Here is a 20693-nt window from a genome sequence, read left to right on the forward strand (position 1 = left end):
ATCTTACTGCCATAGACTAGCTCATTGTGATATGTAATATAAAGGGAACATAAATTTGACCTGTTTAAAAACACACACATGCTCACTGTATGAACTAATGACTAAAGGTCATTAGTTAATAATTTTATTTACTTCTAAATATGAAAGATTTCTGCTTTTTAAATGCATATTAAAATCTATAATCAAAAAGTTGTATTAATGTTGGTATCATTTCAAGCACAATACTAAAAAATCCTATCTTTTAGCGTTGAATACATGTGGAATAAACACATGCACACATGTATGCATACATAACAGTTACATTTAATACCATGGATAGCATGGATAGTACAGTATATTTTGCACCTAATTTGAATGGAACAGTGAGAAGCTTCAGGAATTTTCTGCTCTTAAAGCCAAAAGTCAAGATTCTTCATCTCTAGAAATAGTGTGTCAAGTTTTCAGAGCTACCATAATTTTGCAGTCTGTTTTCCTTGCTACCAACTAAAAAGGCTAAAAGTAAGTAGATGTATATTAAAATTTAATGGCAGAGCTTCGGGAAAGTTTCATGAGGTCCTGTGTATATAAGAAGCTGATGGTTTTTATTGTTATTGCACAAATGAGTTTTACTGTTATTGCACAAATGATTTTTACTGTTTTTTTTACTAGGTCAAGCAAAAGGAAAACAGTCAAAATTTGGTGATAGCATATTTGTCTTGAGACATAACATATCTAAGTAAAATATTATTAGAGTCCCTGTTTAATACAAGATATGATGGACAGTGTACTCTCGGAAATGAGTAGAAATCCACTTATGAAGATTATCAGACACATATAGAAGAATACTAAACACAAGTATTAGAAACTACGTGTCAGTGGGACTTGGATCAACTTGCTAAATATGAGGAAAGAAGATACTGGCCAAAATCTTTTCTCCTGAAGGAACTGGTCAAATCATGATAATGGACCTTCCAGATTGTAAAATACTTACTGTACTCTAAAAGTATGTACACTGATGTATGGATGAAATATGGTGTCCAGTCAAATCTAAATAATAATTTGTTAACCAATGCCAAATATTTCATCTTCATTTCAGCCACTTAAGGACGCAATTGAAATTTCCAGTAAAAAGGAAAATAAATCAAAATCTCCAAATCTTCTAAAAGATTTTTATAAAATGTCTCTATTTCCAATGCTAGCCTTACTTTGCAAAAATAAATAAATAAAATGCATTTAAATTTTAATCCTGACCCTAAAATGTTTCCAAAAATTTCAGTTTATCTGTACGAGACTTGGTTCATGGCAAGTCAAACATAATTAATACCAACTTATTTGACTGTATTAGTAAAATGTATTAATTCAAAATATGAATACTACGTAACTTCTGAAATAAACTTCATGACAAAGTTTTATTTGCCATGTATCTTTTACCTTACATGCAAAATTTGCTTGTTTAATTACTTGAAAAGAAATATGGACTTGTAACCAAATACAAGTCACCCAAACGAGTTAATATATGAAATGCATTTAGATCAATACCAGGTATAAAGCAAGCGCTCCATAAGTGCTGGATATTATTATACTACTTCTGAAGGCTAGAGTTAAACTGTAATTATTTGGTTCAACATATCAGATATTTACCCACACACAGATATATACATACATATGAAAGGTACATACATGTGAAAATCTATGCTCATTTCTGTGACATGTGATAAGGTATACTGGAGTTCATCAAAAATCAGTTATCTGTACAACTGAAGTGCCATCAAAATTCTTGATGAAAATCATATTTTAAAATGGATAAACTGACCATATTCTTTCATTTGTAAGATTATCCAGAGTGTCCACATAAAATTACAATCGATATTTTCAAAAATTATAAAGGGTCTGGGGTTTTACCCTATTTGTAAGATAATGAGTTAGCCTACCATGCTTTCATGAATACTAACAAAAGATTTGTGACTCAGGATTCAGCGATAAAGGACTTTATTACTCACAGAAATAGTACTAGCCAGAGTATTAGAATTTCTTGTGCTATTTCCACTGGGTATTCGGAAGAGGATCAGGTAATACCCATACATGTGGTGAGTTGCATTATTGGAGAGGAACTCTGGATGAGAAAACCGAAATATTATATAATAGGTATAGCATGCTGACCTTTAGATATTGAGGGAGATATTATGTTGATTGCACTGGACAGTGCACATGTCTGCCCTTTGCTTCAGAGGGAGGCATTCTCTCTGTTTCCCAAGACCATTTGCAAACCAACCTTCTACTTCAGAGGAAGACACTATCGTAACTGTATAAACAGTTTTTTTAAAAAAAAAAACTTAATAAAACAATTTTTTATTATACTTTAAGTTCTAGGGTACATGTGTACAACGTACAGGTTTGTTGCATATGTATACATGTGCCATGTTGGTGTGCTGCACCCATTAACTCGTCATTTACATTAGGTATATCTCCTAACGCTATCCCTCCTCACTACCCTCACCCCACGACAGGGCCCGGTGTATGATGTTCCCCACCCTGTGTCTAAGTGTTCTCATTGTTCAATTCTCACCTATGAGTAAGAACATGCCGTGTTTGGTTTTCTGTCCTTGCGATAGTTTGCTCAGAATGATGGTTTCCAGCTTAATCCATGTTCCCACAAAGGACATGAACTCATCCTCTATATGGCTGCATAATATTCCATGGTATATATGTGCCACATTTTCTTAATCCAGTCTATTATTGATGGACATTTGGGTTGGTTCCAAGTCTTTGCTATTGAGAATAGTGCTGCAATAAACATACGTGTGCATGTGTCTTTACAGCAGCATGACGTATAATCCTTTGGGTATATCCCCACATGTGCATGTGTCTTTATAGAAGCATCATTTATAATTCTTTGGGTATACATCCAGTTATGGGATGGCTGGGTCAAACAACATTTCTAGTTCTAGATCCTTGAGGAATCGCCACACTATCTTCCACAATGGTTGAACTAGTTTACAGTCCCACCAACAGTGTAAAAGTGTTCCTATTTCTCCACATCTACATATCTGACAAAGGGCTCATATCCAGAATCTACAAAGAACTTAAACAAATTTACAAGAAAAAAATCAAACAACCCCATCAAAAAGTGGGAGAAGGATATTAGCAGACATTTCTCAAAAGAAGACATTTATGCAGCCAACAGACACATGAAAAAATGCTCATCATCACTGGTCATCAGAGAAATGCAAATCAAAACCACAATGAGATACCATCTCACACCAGTTAGAATGGCGATCATTAAAAAATCATAAACAGTTTTTTTTAAAAGTGTGCAAAAAGGTAGTCAGGACCTCTGCTTATAAGATGTGAGAAATGTGAAGAACCATGAAAAACTATATTCCAACAATTATACATAAGGATTTTGAAATTTAATGTAATTTTATTATTTGATAGACTCCTAAATTAGAAGGTAATTCTAATTACCCACTTAATGCAGTTTTATTATGTCTCGATGTGCCCAAAATAAAATTTAAAAAAATGAAAAGTTAAAGTCAAATTTGACCTTTGAAAAAGTAACGAAATTTAAGGGTTGACATAGGCATTTTGGAATGCACTGTAACTTAAGATGCATGTGTAGCTCTACATTCTCAATTGCATTCACTTGGCAAAAATTAGTGCTATTGAGGTCCTGCAATTTGAGCCACAGTAAACATGATAGACATTATAATATATCATATCATTAAGAGGAGTAACAACTAAGGACAAATATATAAAAATAAATCCCTCAAGAATTTTAAAAAGTCTCAAAGTTCAGGTGCATGATACAACACTTTGAAATGCATCCAAGAATCAGAATGTTATGAGAGTCTGCTTTTTTGTTCCTCTCAGATGGTTGAAATTTTGATTTCCAATGATGTTCAAAATATTTCTAACAGTCATACGGTTGCCATTTGGTTTTATTGAAATTTAGTGCAAAGAGAGATGGTTTAGTAGGATAAACAAAGAAGATTCAGAGAGCTATTGATTCAAAACAGATTCTTTTACCAGCTTAGAATGTATTCAGCTTTCATTTGCAAAACAGGGTCAACGAAGTTAAGCCATCAATAGAAATGTTACTGTGTATAACAAAGTGAATTTTAAGCACTAGAAAAATACCAAAAATGGGAGCAAAGGTGAATAACAGCAGCCAGAATACAGGTATCTTGACTGTATTTATTTCCTTATCCAGGGTCTTTGTTCAATACTATTATGTACTGTATTGTATATATGTTTTTCAAATAACAGCTCTCAAGTAACAGCAATGGAAAAATTCATGAGCATTTCACTACTCTAATGCTAAAAATTCCATAGCAATTTGAAGGTTTAGAATCTACAATACCAAAAAAGACATATTAATATGATGATTTGTTTTATATCCTGTACATTCTGTTCTACAAGAGAAAATTAAATTTAGATGAATATCATAAATGTCATCACCAGCACATGCATGCACATGCGTGCACAGGCACACACACACTCTATATAGAAAAAATATATAAATACATAGAAAAGCAATATAAAAAGAATAAGGGTTATCAGATAATATATATATATATATCAGATAAAATATATGTATTTAAAATATACAATTTATTTCTTATTAATATATATATTTTATCTGATAACGATATATATATATTTATCTGATAACCTGATATATATATATATGAGAGAGAGAGAGCAGAAAGTATAACTATGTGCCTCAAGCTACAGGCTTGCTCTTTAACAACAAAGTCCATTCTTTGTGTAATAGTTGCTTGAATTACAGCTGTTGGTTTAATATATGTGTTTGGTGCAAAACTGGGCAGAGAGTAATGATGAGTTATATTATCCCAGCTGCATGAGGGAATGCGGAGAGGTTTCGCTTTTCTGTATGATACCATACTCAGTGACACAGAAACTATGTAGGTTCAATCCAGTGGCATGTCCTGGCTTCTGGTTTACTGTGTTGTCATAGCCATAGGAATGAACTTTTCCTTAACTAGGCCTAAGAATGGCCCACTCTAAAAGTGCATAAGATTAACCAGTGTCTTGACCCCTCTTTTCCTATTGTAGCCTTCTATCTGAATCTAATGCTGCAAAGACAGTCCTTTACCCAGTGTGACTTGTTTAAAGGCACTTCATTTCCAGTAGACTTTTCAAGGAAATCAGTAGGAAATGGTAAGCACAGGCTCCGGAAATCAGGGATAACAAGTAAGGAGGTTGTTTGTTTACTTTACTATAAATGTTCAGGTCAGTTCCTATTTTGGTTACAATCCTGTCTTGGAGCCCTGATGGCTGCCACAGCTACTCACACCTATTCTTGTGGTTTTCAGTATTACAGGAGCCCTTTGAAAGGAATTATTGTCCATAAGTCACAGCTGACTATTATTTACTCAAGATACAGTGCAGAATTTCCATCAAACTCTCCTTGTGTCACTTTGGAAATCAGGTGTCAAATGAAAGAAAAAGTCTCTTTCTTCTTAATATTTATTTCTTACTGTTTATTTAAATCATTGTTAAAAATAATAATGCTATTTATTTTCTTATGTTTATTAAGGAAGGGATGGTACAAATCCCAGGGAGCCATCCAATAGCTATTTCTAAAATCATATATTAAGAAAGAAATGCAAAAATTGCATCTGTAAATTAAAGTCCAAAAATAACCAATGAATGCCATGAATCATCTTGAAGTGTACAAAATGTGTAAACTGAGGCATTACTTAAATGAGGTTAACTGAAAATGAAAATAAATTTTAATAAAATTCTAAGTGAATAAAATATACCTTGCATAAAAAAAGTATGAAAAGCAATATTAAAGGATCTATAAGGGTTATCAGCAAAATAGCATGAAATATATTTTAATGTTGAGTAGAGCTGGAAGAAAAATATATTTCTCCTTGAAATAAAATATATAAAAACTTCTGTTTTCCTTTCACTATATAAATCTTAATGGAGAAAAATCAAAATCTTGATTTAATGCAGAATATGAAGAAATACCAAAACACAAATATTTTATAATGTTACAATTAATTAATTGATTTTTGAAAACATTAGTAAGGCAATATTATCACACCGTCGCACTTTTAAAAATGTGTGTCTCTCTATGCACCTCTATCATAATGATTTATATTTTTTCAGGATCCTTATATACAAGGTGCTGTGAAATGATCTGGTGTCACTCTATCAGATTCAGCAAACTCCATGTCTTAGATCCTTTTAATTAAGTTCCATAAAATTCGAAAAAAAAATTAGTAAGCGTGGAAAAATGCAGTGAAGTTGCTTTTCTTCTTTGAAAGTATTCTTGACCAGCCTGGCCAACACGGTGAAACCCTGTCTCTACTAAAAATACACAAATTAGCCGGGTGTGATGGTTACCTGTAATCCCAGCTACTCCAGTGGCTGATGCAGGTGAGTCTCTAAAATCATGATTAAGTGATTAAGTTATCCCCCACAGGGCATTGTGGATCATGAGTTTATTGCGGCTGCTGAACTAACTGCATTTGGGCTAACCACAAGAATCCCTTAGTTGTTTGTATTAATAATAGGGAGAGAGAGGCAGAGATAGAGAGGGAGAGAGAGGAGAAAGTTCCATAAAAGATGTGGGAAATGCCTTGAGGTGAATAATTTTAGAAATCACAATCACAAACTACATCTGCTATCTCAGCCATTGAATGAGTTGATCCGATTATGAAATCAAATATGCTTGATTGGGTTGATTCATTCGTGAAATCAAATAAAGCTTCAGTTTGTATTATAATATGCAGATAATTTGTAAGATAACTAGATAAGCATGGTTATTACCTTCAACTTTCAGACCAAATCAGATTCAGAACAACGAAACACTGCAGTGGTCACGACCGTTAAGGAGTATTGAATTAATTTCATTAACAATGTTTTCACTTAGAAATTGTCCATACTACTCTATTACATATACTAATAATAGCAATAATGACTAACATTATATTTATATTGTTAATTATTAATATCTCAGCTACATAATATTTTGTATGGGTTCCTTTGAGCCTTACAGGAATTCTGTGAGTTAGTTATTTTATTTTACTTTTTCTTTGAAAGAGTCTCGCTCTGTTGCCCAGGCTGGAGTTCAGTGGCATGATCATGGCTCACTGAAACCTGCACCTCCCGGGTTCAAGCGATTCTCCTGCCTCAACCTCCCCAGTAACTGAGACCATGGGCACGTGCCACCACGCCTGGCTAATTTTTGTATTTTTAGTAAAGATGGGGCTTCACCGTGTTGGCCAGGGTGGTCTCGAACTTCTGACCTCAAGTGATCCATCCTCCTCATCCTCCCAAAGTGTTAGGATTACAGGCACGGGCTACCATGCCTGGATGAGTTGATTATCATTATACTTACACAGTTGATGAGCCAGAAAAGGTAATATATTTGTTGAAATCTATTACTTATCATCTGTGTGTTAATGGACAAGTTCAAATCCAAATATTCCAATTGATATCAAAACATCATCAGGGACACTGAAATTTTGATCTCAATGTCTAGAATAGTACCCAAAACATGCATAAATTTTTGAATGTAAAGATTTTTAATGAAGAATCTGAATCATTATATTTCCTGATCAAGCATAAGAAATCATTCTATTTTCTGTTCAAGATCAAGAAAATGGGATAACTATATCTGCCTCATAAAGCTATTGTTGAAACTACATTTACTAAATGCTAGTTATCATAGTAATTAGTAGAGGAAAGATTCGATTTTAACAGAAAGGGAGAAGTTTGCATTTTCAAAGGTAACAGCTGTATATAGGTAAATTAGCCATTTCTATTCATCCTCAGGTATTATCTCACTGAATATTTTAACGTAATTTGTTCATGGTAAATGTAGCTTTTTGATGTTAATAGATTTTCGTTTGTTCAGTTATACTTTTAGCCTTATATTATTGAAGATTTTTCTACTTTTCAAATAATTTCCACAAAAACTATTAGAGTTGTTTCTCACAGTGATATATATGTTGTCTCACTTAATAGATGAGAAGCTAAAGGCCAAAGAAAGTTAGCATACTTGCTCACTATATTCATGAGTCAGTAGGAGTATCAGCACAAAATTCTCAAACTCTCTGGGTTCTTACTTCATTGTGTTTTCTATATACTCCTTTCCAAAAGTTTCAAATTATGCATCAGCTAGGGATAGTATAAAATTTGATAGAAGAACACACTTTTTTTTTGATCCACTGTTACATAACCAGAAAAACATTTGCTGTACTATAAAAGTGTGAAGTGACTTTCAGTTGACAGGTTCTCTCCCTACCTAACTCTAGTCAGACTCCCCTGAACTCTCTTCACAAGAAGGCCCTGACTGTCCGATTTCCATGTTCATCTCTGCTTGGTCCAGTTTTCACAAGAATCCTGTTTAGTCAGTTTACAGAAATTCTCCCACCGTTGATAACGTGTGATCAAATCCCTACCCCACTGCCCTACCTCACTGTCAATATCTTATCACCCTGGCCTGCCTTCAGTGATAATCCTGTCTAATCGATTTACCCACAATTCCCATTACTCCGATGTTTCCTCTGGGCAATTTTCCACCCACTGACTCCCACTTTGCTTCTTAGCTATAAATTTCCACTTATCTTTGTATTCAGGATATCCTGTATTAAACTCAATCTCTTACCCCCATTACAAAACTTCATTGTAGCAGTACCCCTGAATAAAGTCTGCCTCACCATCTTTAATACAGGTCATGAATATTTTAACATAATAACTATATATTTAATATGCAATTTTCAAGGATGAATTTCCCCTGTTTGCTAATGTATAGGTATTAAAGATGGAGGATACCTTTGCTTTGTGATCTTCTATTTAACTTCCTTCACCTATAGGCAACATTGCTGCTAGATTGAGTCAGTCTTTTCCCAGGAACTCAGATTCCAACTCTAAATCCTTCTAAACATATACATCATATACATCATTGTAGGCAGCTGTAACAAATCAATCAAGTTGTCCCTTGAAAATATCTATGTATCTATACACATATGTACAGTTTGATTTATGTCTTTAGGCAACACACAGAATAAATTTATTCTAAATCCTAATACTTTTAAACACAGATAAAACTTTTAAACATATTGCTTTGTATTTTAGACATCCGCAAATATCAATTAAACATAAAATTATATAAAATTATATATTTTAAAAATTCTGTAATTCATTTTAATTAATTTATTTAAATGATTATAATTACTTTTCATGATCTGTGCAAATACTGGGCTATTCCTCAAACCAGTCACCCACTTAATTTTCCTGACAGTTTACTTTACAAAAAATGGCCTGTGTCTTTTAACAATGGTAAAAACATTATAGGGATTTCTTACTATTCATCTTTCACTCCAGAGTGCCTAGGACAATTCCTATTACATGGTCCTTTTCCAACCCATATTTATTTAAAGGATGAGTACATGGAAGGAAAGGAGAGAGGAAGAAAGAAAGGATGAAAGAAAAGAAAAAAGATGGAGAAAAGGAAAAGGAAAGAAAAGAGATTAAAGGAAAACAATGGAAAGAAAAAAAAATAGGTAATTTAATTATGACTCAGAAATGGAAACATTTCATAGCATTTCAAGAAGAATTCAAGGGGAATTAACATAAAAATCAACCTGTGAAAAGAACTTGACTTATTGAATATAAATATGTATGCTATAAAATCACATTTTGTTAATTAATTTTTGCATATATAAACAGCCAAAAAGACCAGATTTTTGCTTTATTAAGGAATATTATTTTTACATATATTCTATACATAAATCTGTCAGTGTTCCAAAATTGAATGCTATCATTTTATTTCTCGAGTGATAAAGTTTAAAAGTAAAATGTGGTGCTTCATAGAACACTAAACAAAAATAGATGACAGATTAATAAATTACTTATGACATTACTACAGGTAGAGTATCCCTAATTCAAAATCCTGAAATCTGCAATCCTCCAAAATCTGAAATTTTTTGAGCACCCACATGACCCACAAGTGGAAAATTCCACACCCAACCTCATGTGATTAGTCACAGTCAAAATGCAGACACACAGCAGAGTTTTTTCAGCATCCCTGAGGGGAAAATAAAATTACCTTTAGGCTATGGGTATACCATGTATAGGAAAAATAAATACATCTTGCTTCTAGTCTTGGGTTCTATCTGAAAGATATCTTATTATATATATGAAAAGATTCTAACCCCTTCCCCACAAAAAAAAAAAAAAAAATCAGAAATTTGAAACACTTTGGTCCCAACCATTTTGAATGAAGGATACTCAACCTGTATAATAATTTAGTAGCGTAATGCTTACCAGGATGTCTTTTCCAGCCCACTTGCATTCATCTCTTCTGGTGTAAGATACTGGCCACACAATCTAAGGACAGAATAAACATTGTTTTATGTCAAGTAAGTTGTCTCAGAGATCCAACACCATATAGTCTTTTAGATGACATTGGGGCAACTGAAGTAAAGTTTCGTAAAGACTCTTTCAGGAACCTTTCACTTTAGATCTTCCAGTGGCGTCAGTTAATTGGTGTGAACATAAGTCACTGATTCTCCATCTACCCAGTAGCCTTTGCTATATAAAAAAGTTGAGCAAGAGAGAAACTGACGCAGACAATAGATCTAAGCTGTGCAGTGTGACAAGAACTGGCACACAGATTGGGAGAGGGAGATCTTCTTGAGAGGATGTGAGAATTTAGTGAAGAGAAGTAGAAACTGGCATAGAATATGGCTCAGATTTTTCTAAATTGGTCTTTATCATGAAATAGTGATTTTGTAATTTTAACATTTGGGTGCTTTGGATACATTTCCCTGAAACAAATCTCAGCATGACATTTTAGAATAAGTAACTGAAAGGATTAAAAAAAAAAATACTTAGAATGGAAACTTCTCTTTTTTCTCCTCTTTACTGTTTTTGTTTTTTTTGGAAAGGGAAAATATTTATAAGTAACATGGTATATGCTAGAGAAATAAAGGTAGATTGAAGAAGCAAATAGATAGCTCTAAAAAACGATTACCCTCTCTAATGTGGGCTAAAAGACTAGTTGAGAAACAATTATTTGTGTTTTTATCCCTCATATTTAGTCTTCATCCTTCCAGAAAGTCTCATATTGTGTGAATACAGTGACAGTAGTAGATGAACCATGATGTTAGTGGTGGCTTGGAGGACAGTGGATTCATCCCCCCAACAATATTAATCCAAATACTCCTCTCATTTGATTTTAATATAAAATCCCCTGAGCAATTCCAATGACTCTTATCTGTATAGGGGCAGAACAATTTGTTTTTTATTCATTTTTCCTTTCTAGTAATATTATTAATAGTTAATTTCAGTGGGAAAAAAGTCATATATAAAAAAACAGAAATGGTGGCACTTAATCATTGGTGTCTGCTGGAAAGCTTTTAGTCTAAAATGACTGATTATCATTCATTTGGGAACCTCTAGATAAATCTTTTTTTTTTTTTTTTTTTGAGACAGAGTCTTATTCTGTCGCCCAGGCTGGAGTGCAGTGAGTGGCACCATATCAGCTCACTGCAAGCTCTGCCACCCGGGTTCACACCATTATCCTGCCTCAGCTTCCTGGGTAGCTGGGACTACAGGCACCCGCCGCCACGCCCGGCTAATTTTTTGTATTTTTTAGTAGAGACGGGTTTTCACCGTGTTAGCCAGGATGGTCTCGATCTCCTGACCTCGTGATCCACCTGCCTCGGCCTCCCAAAGTTCTGGGATTACAGGGGTGAGCCACAGCTAGAGAATTTGATATAAATGATCATAAACTTGGGCAAAAATAGGATATTCAATCTGGAGAATTACAAAGCAAAACAAAACACATTTACAAACAAGGATTTGGCACATATTGAAGTAATGTATGATGACTTGATAAATGCATTTCAGGTCCATGTCAAAACAGTATGCCCTAAAAATTATTGGATAGGGATAGGCATTCTTTTTTTTTTTTTTTTTTTTTTGAGATACAGTCTCATTCTTGTCACCCAGGCTAGAGTACAGTGGCTGGATCTTGGCTAACTGGATAGGTGTTCATTTTTAACATTAAGTTCTAAATTTGAGTATTCTTTCTATTTTATGTGCTTTCCTTTTCACATTTGCCTGCATATGTAAATTAAAATTATAGTTGATTTGTTCCACAGGCTTTTACAAAGTAGTCATATAAAAACATTCAAGATCAGTAAATGTATTGTTCTTATAATTAACATTACTCTGACTGCTGGATTTCTATAATGATTGCTGGGCAATCCTAGCAGTTGAGTCTTCACATTGGATATGGAAAGGCAAGGGGATCTATTTTTATTCAAGGTTTATAATGTAAGAGGGTAAAACATAACTTTTCTCTAGGGCATAACAGTAATAATATATAACAGTTAAGATTTATTGACTTTCATATTCAACTTTCCAGCTAAATTGTGCTGAAATCACTGATTGTTAAAACATATATACGTTTAAAAACAAAGTTACAACATATAAATATATATATTTTAAAAGACAAGTTATTTTCTCATAGTTTCCTAGCTCTTGTTGCTTAATTGTTGAGACAGCATGGACGTCATTTTATGATTCTCTGTGATTCTATTATCTAAGTAAAATATTTATAAACAATAATCTGTATAATATTCATGCTAAAAATTCTTAGACCTAAAAGGGTCTATTAACTTTCTAGAGTTCCAGGGTTAATAATAATAATAATAATAATAATAATAATAATAACAATTAAAAGTTTAGAAGTCTGACATGAGTAAAATAAATTTTGATGTAGAAATGTTCTTTTGGAGAGCAATTTAATGAGGATAAGTATAAGCCAGTGGAACAAAAGTAAATGTATGTTTAATAGTCTTTTAAGTATTCATTTCCATAAAGAATAATTACTAACATTTTGGTTGGATTTGTTTAACTGTTGGTTGTTGGAATTATCTTTTTATTCTTTGCTCACAAATTTCTCAGTTAACTATCTAAATTTCTTATTCTCATTTTCAAAATGCTTTATAATCTATTTTTTACTTTTTCATCCTTATGCCTCTACACTTCCATTCATGGCAGGCCCACTTACACATGTTAGGTAATAAGCATTTATGCTTTAAAGAGATCGTACCTTTTATCAAAGCCAAGAATCTTTCCACAGTTCTTCCAAACCTGAACATGTGTTTTTGCCTCTGAGAGGGATTTGCCTAGTATTTACCCATAAGATTACTAATTTACCTTTACTGCTAACCTTGTAAGGTCATCAAGAATTATTAATAACATATCATAAATCTCCTGTAGTGTTCATCACAAAAAATAGGTGCTTAGAAGAAAGCTATTTGAACATTACATATGCTTAGGTTAAAAGGAATATTAAAACACTCCAAATATATGCATAAACAGATCTAATATGTATGTATGTATGTATGTATTTATTTTGAGACAGGGTCTCACTCTATTGCCCAGGCTGGAATGTAGTGGTATGATCACAGCTCACTGCAGCCTTGACTTCCAGGGCAATGATTGTCCTGCCTCAGCCTTTAGGTTAGCTGTGACTACAGGCGTGTGCTACCATGCCCAGCTTATTTGTGTATTTTTTTTGTTTTTTTTTGTGTTTTTTTTGTAGCGACAGGATTTCACTATGTTGCACAGGCTGGTCTCAAACTCCGAGGCTCCGGCAATCTGCAGGCCTTGGCCTCCCAACCTGCTGGGATTACAGGTGTGAGCCACCACATCCAGCTGATATAAATTCTTAAGTAAATTGGGTTCATTTGTATAAACAATGTGACATAATTAAAATTAAATAATCTGTAATAAGATGTTTTAAAAATTAGAAATATACCTTTTATTGGGCCGGGCGCGGTGGCTCAAGCCTGTAATCCCAGCACTTTGGGAGGTCAAGACGGGCGGATCACTAGGTCAGGAGATCGAGACCATCCTGGCTAACACGGTGAAACCCCGTCTCTACTAAAAAATACAAAAAACTAGCCAGGCGAGGTGGCGGGCGCCTGTAGTCCCAGCTACTCGGGAGGCTGAGGCAGGAGAATGGCGTAAACCCGGGAGGCGGAGCTTACAGTGAGCTGAGATCCGGCCACTGCACTCCAGCCTGGGCGACAGAGCCAGACTCTGTCTCAAAAAAAAAAAAAAGAAATATACCTTTTATTATTAGTAGAATGATTTTAAACTCAAAGGCAAGCACTATAACAAGAATATCACAATTTTGGACAAATGATTTACCTTGTAATTCATTACTTTAAAATAGTTCATTTTAAGTATATTTGGTAAAAGATACTGTGATATATTCCGAGTGTACAAATGGCTGTAGAGTTTTTCTTAGATATAAAATGGTAATTTTTTTATTTTATAATTTGATTATTTTCAGTTTTAGAAATAATGGAATAGTTTAACCACATTCAGAATAGTCACAGAAAAATGTTAAATAAGTTAAATATATAATCTTAGGCATTCTATGCTCATAATGCTCTCTGTCTATAGATATATACATACATGAATATCACAAAATGATAAATTATTATAAATACCTACAATTTGAACTGATACAATTTCCTAAAATCAATATATCTAATATTTCTTAGTTGACTTAGATTTTTTTTTTTTTTTTTTTTTGAGACAGAGTTTTGCTCTTATTACCCATGCTGGAGTGCAATGGCATGATCTCGGCTCACTGCAACCTCTGTCTCCCAGGTTCAAGCCAGTCTTTTGCCTCAGCCTCCCAAGTAGCTGGGTTTACAGGCGCCCATTACCACACCCAGCTAATTTTTGTATTTTTAGTAGAGACAGGTTTCACCATGTTGGCCAGGCAGGTCTTGAACTCCTGACCTCAGGTGATCCACCAGCCTTGGCCTCCTGAAGTGCTGGGATTACAGATATGAGCCACCGCACCAGATCTATTTTGTGCTCACTTTAAAAAGAATGGTTTTCTTTTGGTGAAACAACAATAAAAATCTGCTTATTTTATGATATTTTCAGAAGACTAAGATAAATATTTATCATTTCAGAAAAACAAATGAATAACCAATATTTTTAGACAATAGATAACAGGCATTTATTATTATCATCTGAGGGGGCTATGAAATCAATTGAATTGAAAAATCAAAATAGAAATACCCAAAGTTACTTTTTTTGAGACGGAGTCTCGCTCTGCCGCCCAGGCTGGAGTGCAGTGGCCGGATCACCTCACTGCAAGCTCAGCCTCCTGGGTTCACGCCATTCTCCTGCCTCAGCCTCCCGAGTAGCTGGGACTACAGGCGCCCGCCACCTCACCCGGCTAGTTTATTGTAATTTTTAGTAGAGACGGGGTTTCACCGTGTTAGCCAGGATGATCTCGGTCTCCTGACCTCGTGATCCTCCCGTCTTGGCCTCCCAAAGTGCTGGGATTACAGGCTTGAGCCACCGCGCCTGGCCTCCAAAGTGATTTTTAAAGCTGGCATATCACAATTCTAAAGTACATTATAAGTGTATTACCATTTTATATGACGCTATATATAATGAATCAAATTTCTTTATGCCGTGGTCAGATTTTTAGTGTTCAGGTAATGAAAGAAAAGCAAACGTCTTAGGTTTATGCTATACTCTATTAAAAATATAAATCAGCTTTGAATTTAAAACTGCATTTTATCCCAAAAGCAACACTCTCCAACCAGAAAAAAAAGCTTGTAAAAATTCTGTTACTTCTTAAAAATCATCACCAAATCTGTTATTGGTTGTGAGTAGTTGGGACATACCAGTTCAAAGTCCACAATATTAAGAAGTAAAACTAATACAAATAGAAACAGACAGGGATGTATTACAAAATGAATATTCTACTATTACCTTTATGAAAGCTACTGCATAAAGACCTTTATTCTTCAGATAATTACTATCAGAAATATTGACTGTGATAAAATGGTTCACTTAGACATACTACATGTAGACTTAGTAGCACAATTTTCACTAATTTGTCAATCCATGTTTTTATTTGTTAAACTGTATAGCTTATAAAAGGTCGGGCGCGGTGGCTCACACCTGTAATCCCAGCACTTTGGGAGGCCAAGGCGGGCACATCACTAGGTCAGGAAATCGAGACCATCCTGGCTAACATGGTGAAAACCTGTCTCTACTTAAAAAAAAAAAAAAAAAAAAGTATAAAATTAGCCGGGCGTGGTGGCAGGCACCTGTAGTCTCAGCTACTTGGGAGGCTGAGACAGGAGAATGGCATGAACCTGGGAGGCAGAGCTTGCAGTGAGCCAAGATCACACCACTGCACTCCAGCCTGGGCAACAGAGCGAGACTCCATCTCAAAAAACAACAACAACAAAACAAAAACAAACAAACAAAAAAACTGTATAGCTTATTAATGAAATAAGCCAGAAATACTATAAAGAATAAAGATAGAACTTATATCCTGCTGATGTCTGAATGACCACATTTAAAAAAAATCTGATACTTTGATCTTCTAGATCAGGGTTTGGCAAACTCTTTGTTTAAAAGGCCAAATAGTCGTTTCTGTAGACCAGTTGATATCCTTTGTAACTACTGAATTCTGCTGTTGTAGCACAAAAACAGACACAGGCAATATGTAAATGAATGAGAGTGCTTGTGTTTCAATAAAACTTTATTTACAAACACTGATAGCATGCCAAATTAGGCATGTGGGTAATGGCTAGATAAACTCTTCATTTTCTGGAAATAGAGAAATATAAATTTATACCTACACACATATGCATAGTTCATGAAGTCAATTATAATGTGTTGCTACAATGGTTCAAGTATTTACTTTTATGTAGGAAAAATAGATATGAAAGGATAAGCTGAAGTTCATATTTCTTATACTGATTACTGCAAATACTGTGGTTTCATCCTTGATATTTTTTTAATCTATTGCATCCATTGATTCATTATTGTCATTTTTATTTGCATCAGAAAAGACAAAATATTAATTCAAAACAACTTTCTGTCAGTAATCATGCTTTTAAATAGCTAGAGAATTATCTATGACTTGAGATGCTTCAAAATAACTATAGTGCATATATTAGAATACTGATACCTTTTGAAAATCCTTGATATTAACCAGGTTGAATGAAAATATGTGATCCTTTGCTCCAACATACAGCCTACTCCGTTCCTCATCCAAAAGGAAGGTATGATAACTGGAGCTGTTGGCCAAGCCATTGAAAGTGATCACATTGTTGGATTCCAACATTTCTGCAAGGTAACAAAGCAAAACACTGGGTATTAATGTGAAGCACTATACAAGCATAGACTGTCGGTACATGGTAACCTGACTATATTGACTGTTGTAGCTATCAATCTGTGCTTATTCTTCAGGGTACTAAGAAATATATTGGAACCGGAACCAAAATGTGTGCATTTTACTTTTTTTTTTTTTTTTTTGAGATGGAGTTTTGCTCTTGTTGCCCAGGTTGGAGTGCAATGGCGCGATCTCAGTTCACCACAACCTCCGCGTCCTGAGTTCAAGCGATTCTCCCACCTCAGCTTCCCAAGTAGCTGGGATTACAGGCATGCACCACCACACCTGGCTAATTTTTGTGTTTTTAGTAGAGACGGGGTTTCTCGATGTTGGTCAGGCGGGCTTCGAACTCCTGACCTCAGGTGATCTGCCCACCTCGGCCTCCCAAAGTTCTGGGATTACAGGCGTGAGCCACTGTGTCCGGCCTGCATTTTATTAAAATGGGAGTTATATTCCTATTTGCTGGTTTCATCCTTAACATGGTACAGTCCTAAAGACGAGAGGAAGAGAAATACCTGTACTTTAGTGACAGGAACACTTTCAGATTAAAAATAACATTAAATTTAAGTCCACTTTTGTGTTAAGAAAGTAATTGTTGGCTTCTTAAAGATACGTTTTGCTCAATGCACACACACACCCACACCCCCCCACACACACACACACACCACCCCCATGGGATAGAATTTTTGAGGATTCTCCAAAACTGTATCTCCAAAACTCTATGTCCTGAATCAGTGCTTTAGATTTTTCGGGTGCACACTTAGTAGGAAACTTTCAGCAGCACACACAAAATGTAGAATGCGATGTGCCTTCCAAAGACAGAAAGCTGCAATGTAGACCTGTTCTAACACCTGTTCCAGCTGTTAACATCAGGAAACATATATTAGTCATGTGACCGATTGCCTTGTTTTATCTATTTGTCCTACTGACCTCTTCATTTTATCATTTTATCATCAAAAATATGATTTCAACAGAGGATAAAATTCATACTCTTTAACTTAACACTAAAGATCAGGTCACTATCATTTCAGTTTAGACCCTATCCCAGTACTTCTCATGTCCTCTATCATGCAGAAAGTCATGCACTGTGCTCATTCACTCCTTGGCCTTTGTTACTATTTTTCCTGACTCTGACAGCTACAGAATAGATCCACGCTTAAAGCTAGTTCAAATGCAACTGCCAAGAAATTCTCAGAGAGCTTCCTGTTACATTTTGCTTGAATTACTCTTATAACCTGCATCCCACTGTCAATTATTGCAATCTTATCTACCAGAATGAACATTCCCTCAGGAAACAGATAATTAATAGCTCATCATGCCTAACTCACATGTTTTTTTCATATTACTAGGTCAACAACGTAAAATGGAATATCTATCTTTTTGTATATTTACCTATCCTATAGGCAAAAATTGTTAACTAATTGTTAAAAGATACTTTTCTCATTTCTTCATGAGAAATAGTATACTACTAGATTGGCCTTACTCCCTACCACACCCCACTCCCCCCCCACACACAAAAAAGAAGCAGGAGAGGAAGGAAGGGACGGAGGGAGGGAGGGAGGGAAGAAGGAAGGAAGGAAGGAAGGAAGGAAAGAAGGAAGGAAGGAAGGAAGGAAGGAAGGAAGGAAGGAAGGAAGGAAGGAAGGAAGGAAGGAAGGAAGGAAGGAAGGAAAGAAAGAAAAGAGTTTAATTCATGTGAATCACAGCTGAAATAAATGAGAGGGGTTAGTCTCCAGAGAAGAGGGACAGATAATCCACTACATAATATCTTAACTGAAATGGAAGTCATTGGCTGGGCACGGTGGCTCACGCCTGTAATCTCAGCACTTTGGGAGGCCAAGGCGGGCAGATAACAAGGTCAGAAGTTCAAGACCAGCCTGGCCAACATGGTGAAACCCCATCTCTACTAAAAACACAAAAAATAAGCCGAGCGTGATGGTGGGTGCCTGTAATCCCAGCTTCTCGGGAGGCTGAGGCAGGAGAATTGCTTGAACCCGGGAGGTGGAGGTTGCAGTGAGCCGAGGTTGCACCACTGCACTTCAGCCTGGGTGACAGAGCAACATTCAGTCTCAAAAAAAAAAAAAAAAAGACATAACATTCATTTCATTGGCACCCCAAATATTACAACTGATCAATGCTACACTACGCAGAGTCAAAAGACTGAAATTTCAGGCACTCTGAGTTGTGTGAGGATGGAAATGGGCTGCTGCCAGAGGCAAGGGCTCTGTCACTGGTTATGTTCAGGCCCTGATTGAATGGTCATTAGAAAAGATCTGTTTATCAAATGGATGCCCCTCATCCTTACTTCCAATTCTAAGATCTATAATTCTACCTTAGTTTCAGAGAGGCCAAACTTAAAAAAGAAAAAAAAGCCCACAAACGTAAAAAAAAAAAAAAAAAGGCCACCTCGGCTTAAACCAAAAAAATTACATAAAGATATTAAGCAATTAAAGGGTCATGTAAGAGATACAAGAATGGATTTTAATTGCAAATGCATAGAAACTACATAGGGGATCTCTAAGCATTAATTGGAAGAAGTTGTAGGAAAATAAATACTATAGCTATAGATTTTGGAGTTATACAACTATAAGTAAGAACACAAGCATCACCACAGTACTTATTTTTTAGGTGTACAAATGAGGACAAGTTCCTTAAACTCCCTGGCCCCAAGTTTTATAGAAGATGGGGTGAATAATGTATCTTTTAAGAGTTCATGTATCTTTTAAGAGTCACTGAGGTGAAATTAGATAAAGCCTGTAAAAAACCTAGAACAAGCATTTCCTAGTAAGCACTCAATTAAATATTTCCTGTTTGTATAAGTAGAGGTTAAATATTTGTAGGTTGATGTTCTTGACCAGATGTAGCAAATTACAGTCCAGATGGAGTAGACTGAAAACTACATATATAAATATGTGTGTGTGTGGGGGGGGGTGTGTGTATATATATATATATATAACCTATCTTACTAAGTGTCCTAACTTGTTAACATCAGTAATTTTGTTTGGTAGAGGGAAAATAAGAATAGCAATATGTTCTTTGATTTACACTAATATTAAATGTAATGACATTTTAAGAACAATAAAGTATTCCTTCTTCTTTTCCAATGTATGTATTCTCAATTCTAAATAATAAAAGGAATGACTTTCTATATCACAGTTCCAAACAATGAAAATACTTTCTCAATTGAAAAATATGTTCTAGGGTGAATTTTGCAAATTAGTTTGGACAGAATTATTGGTCCCTACGTACAGACAATTTATGGAAGTTTTTGGTGGCTTATATTTGAAATCATCATGAAAACAAACCACAGTTTTAAAGTGTTACTTTTCAAAAGTTTGATTTTTTAAAAAAGACAATACTTTCCTGGCATATGTGTTAGTAGCTGTTTTCCATTGCTCTCAAATGTGCTTAATTTTGTCTCATTGTTCCTTTCACTCCAAATCCTTTAGGTGTTCTTCTCCAACACGAGCTTTTTATATTGCTTTATAAC

At 34.9% G+C, this 20693-nt stretch overlaps 1 protein-coding gene across 2 annotated transcripts in view; it reads right to left on the reverse strand.

The window, feature by feature from the left end:
- SEMA3A (semaphorin 3A) overlaps positions 1-20693 on the reverse strand; it is a 220399-nt gene that overhangs the window by 144881 nt on the left and 54825 nt on the right. For both annotated transcript variants that reach the window (XM_021936114.2, XM_003896385.5), the window contains exons 2-3: positions 17000-17157; positions 10288-10350 (exon numbers count right to left, since the gene is read on the reverse strand). In XM_021936114.2, the coding sequence (XP_021791806.2) occupies positions 10288-10350; positions 17000-17157 (221 nt within the window). The remainder of the gene's footprint in view (positions 1-10287; positions 10351-16999; positions 17158-20693) is intronic.

This window comes from Papio anubis, chromosome 4 (assembly GCF_008728515.1).
Source record: "Papio anubis isolate 15944 chromosome 4, Panubis1.0, whole genome shotgun sequence".
Taxonomy (NCBI): Eukaryota; Metazoa; Chordata; class Mammalia; order Primates; family Cercopithecidae; genus Papio; species Papio anubis.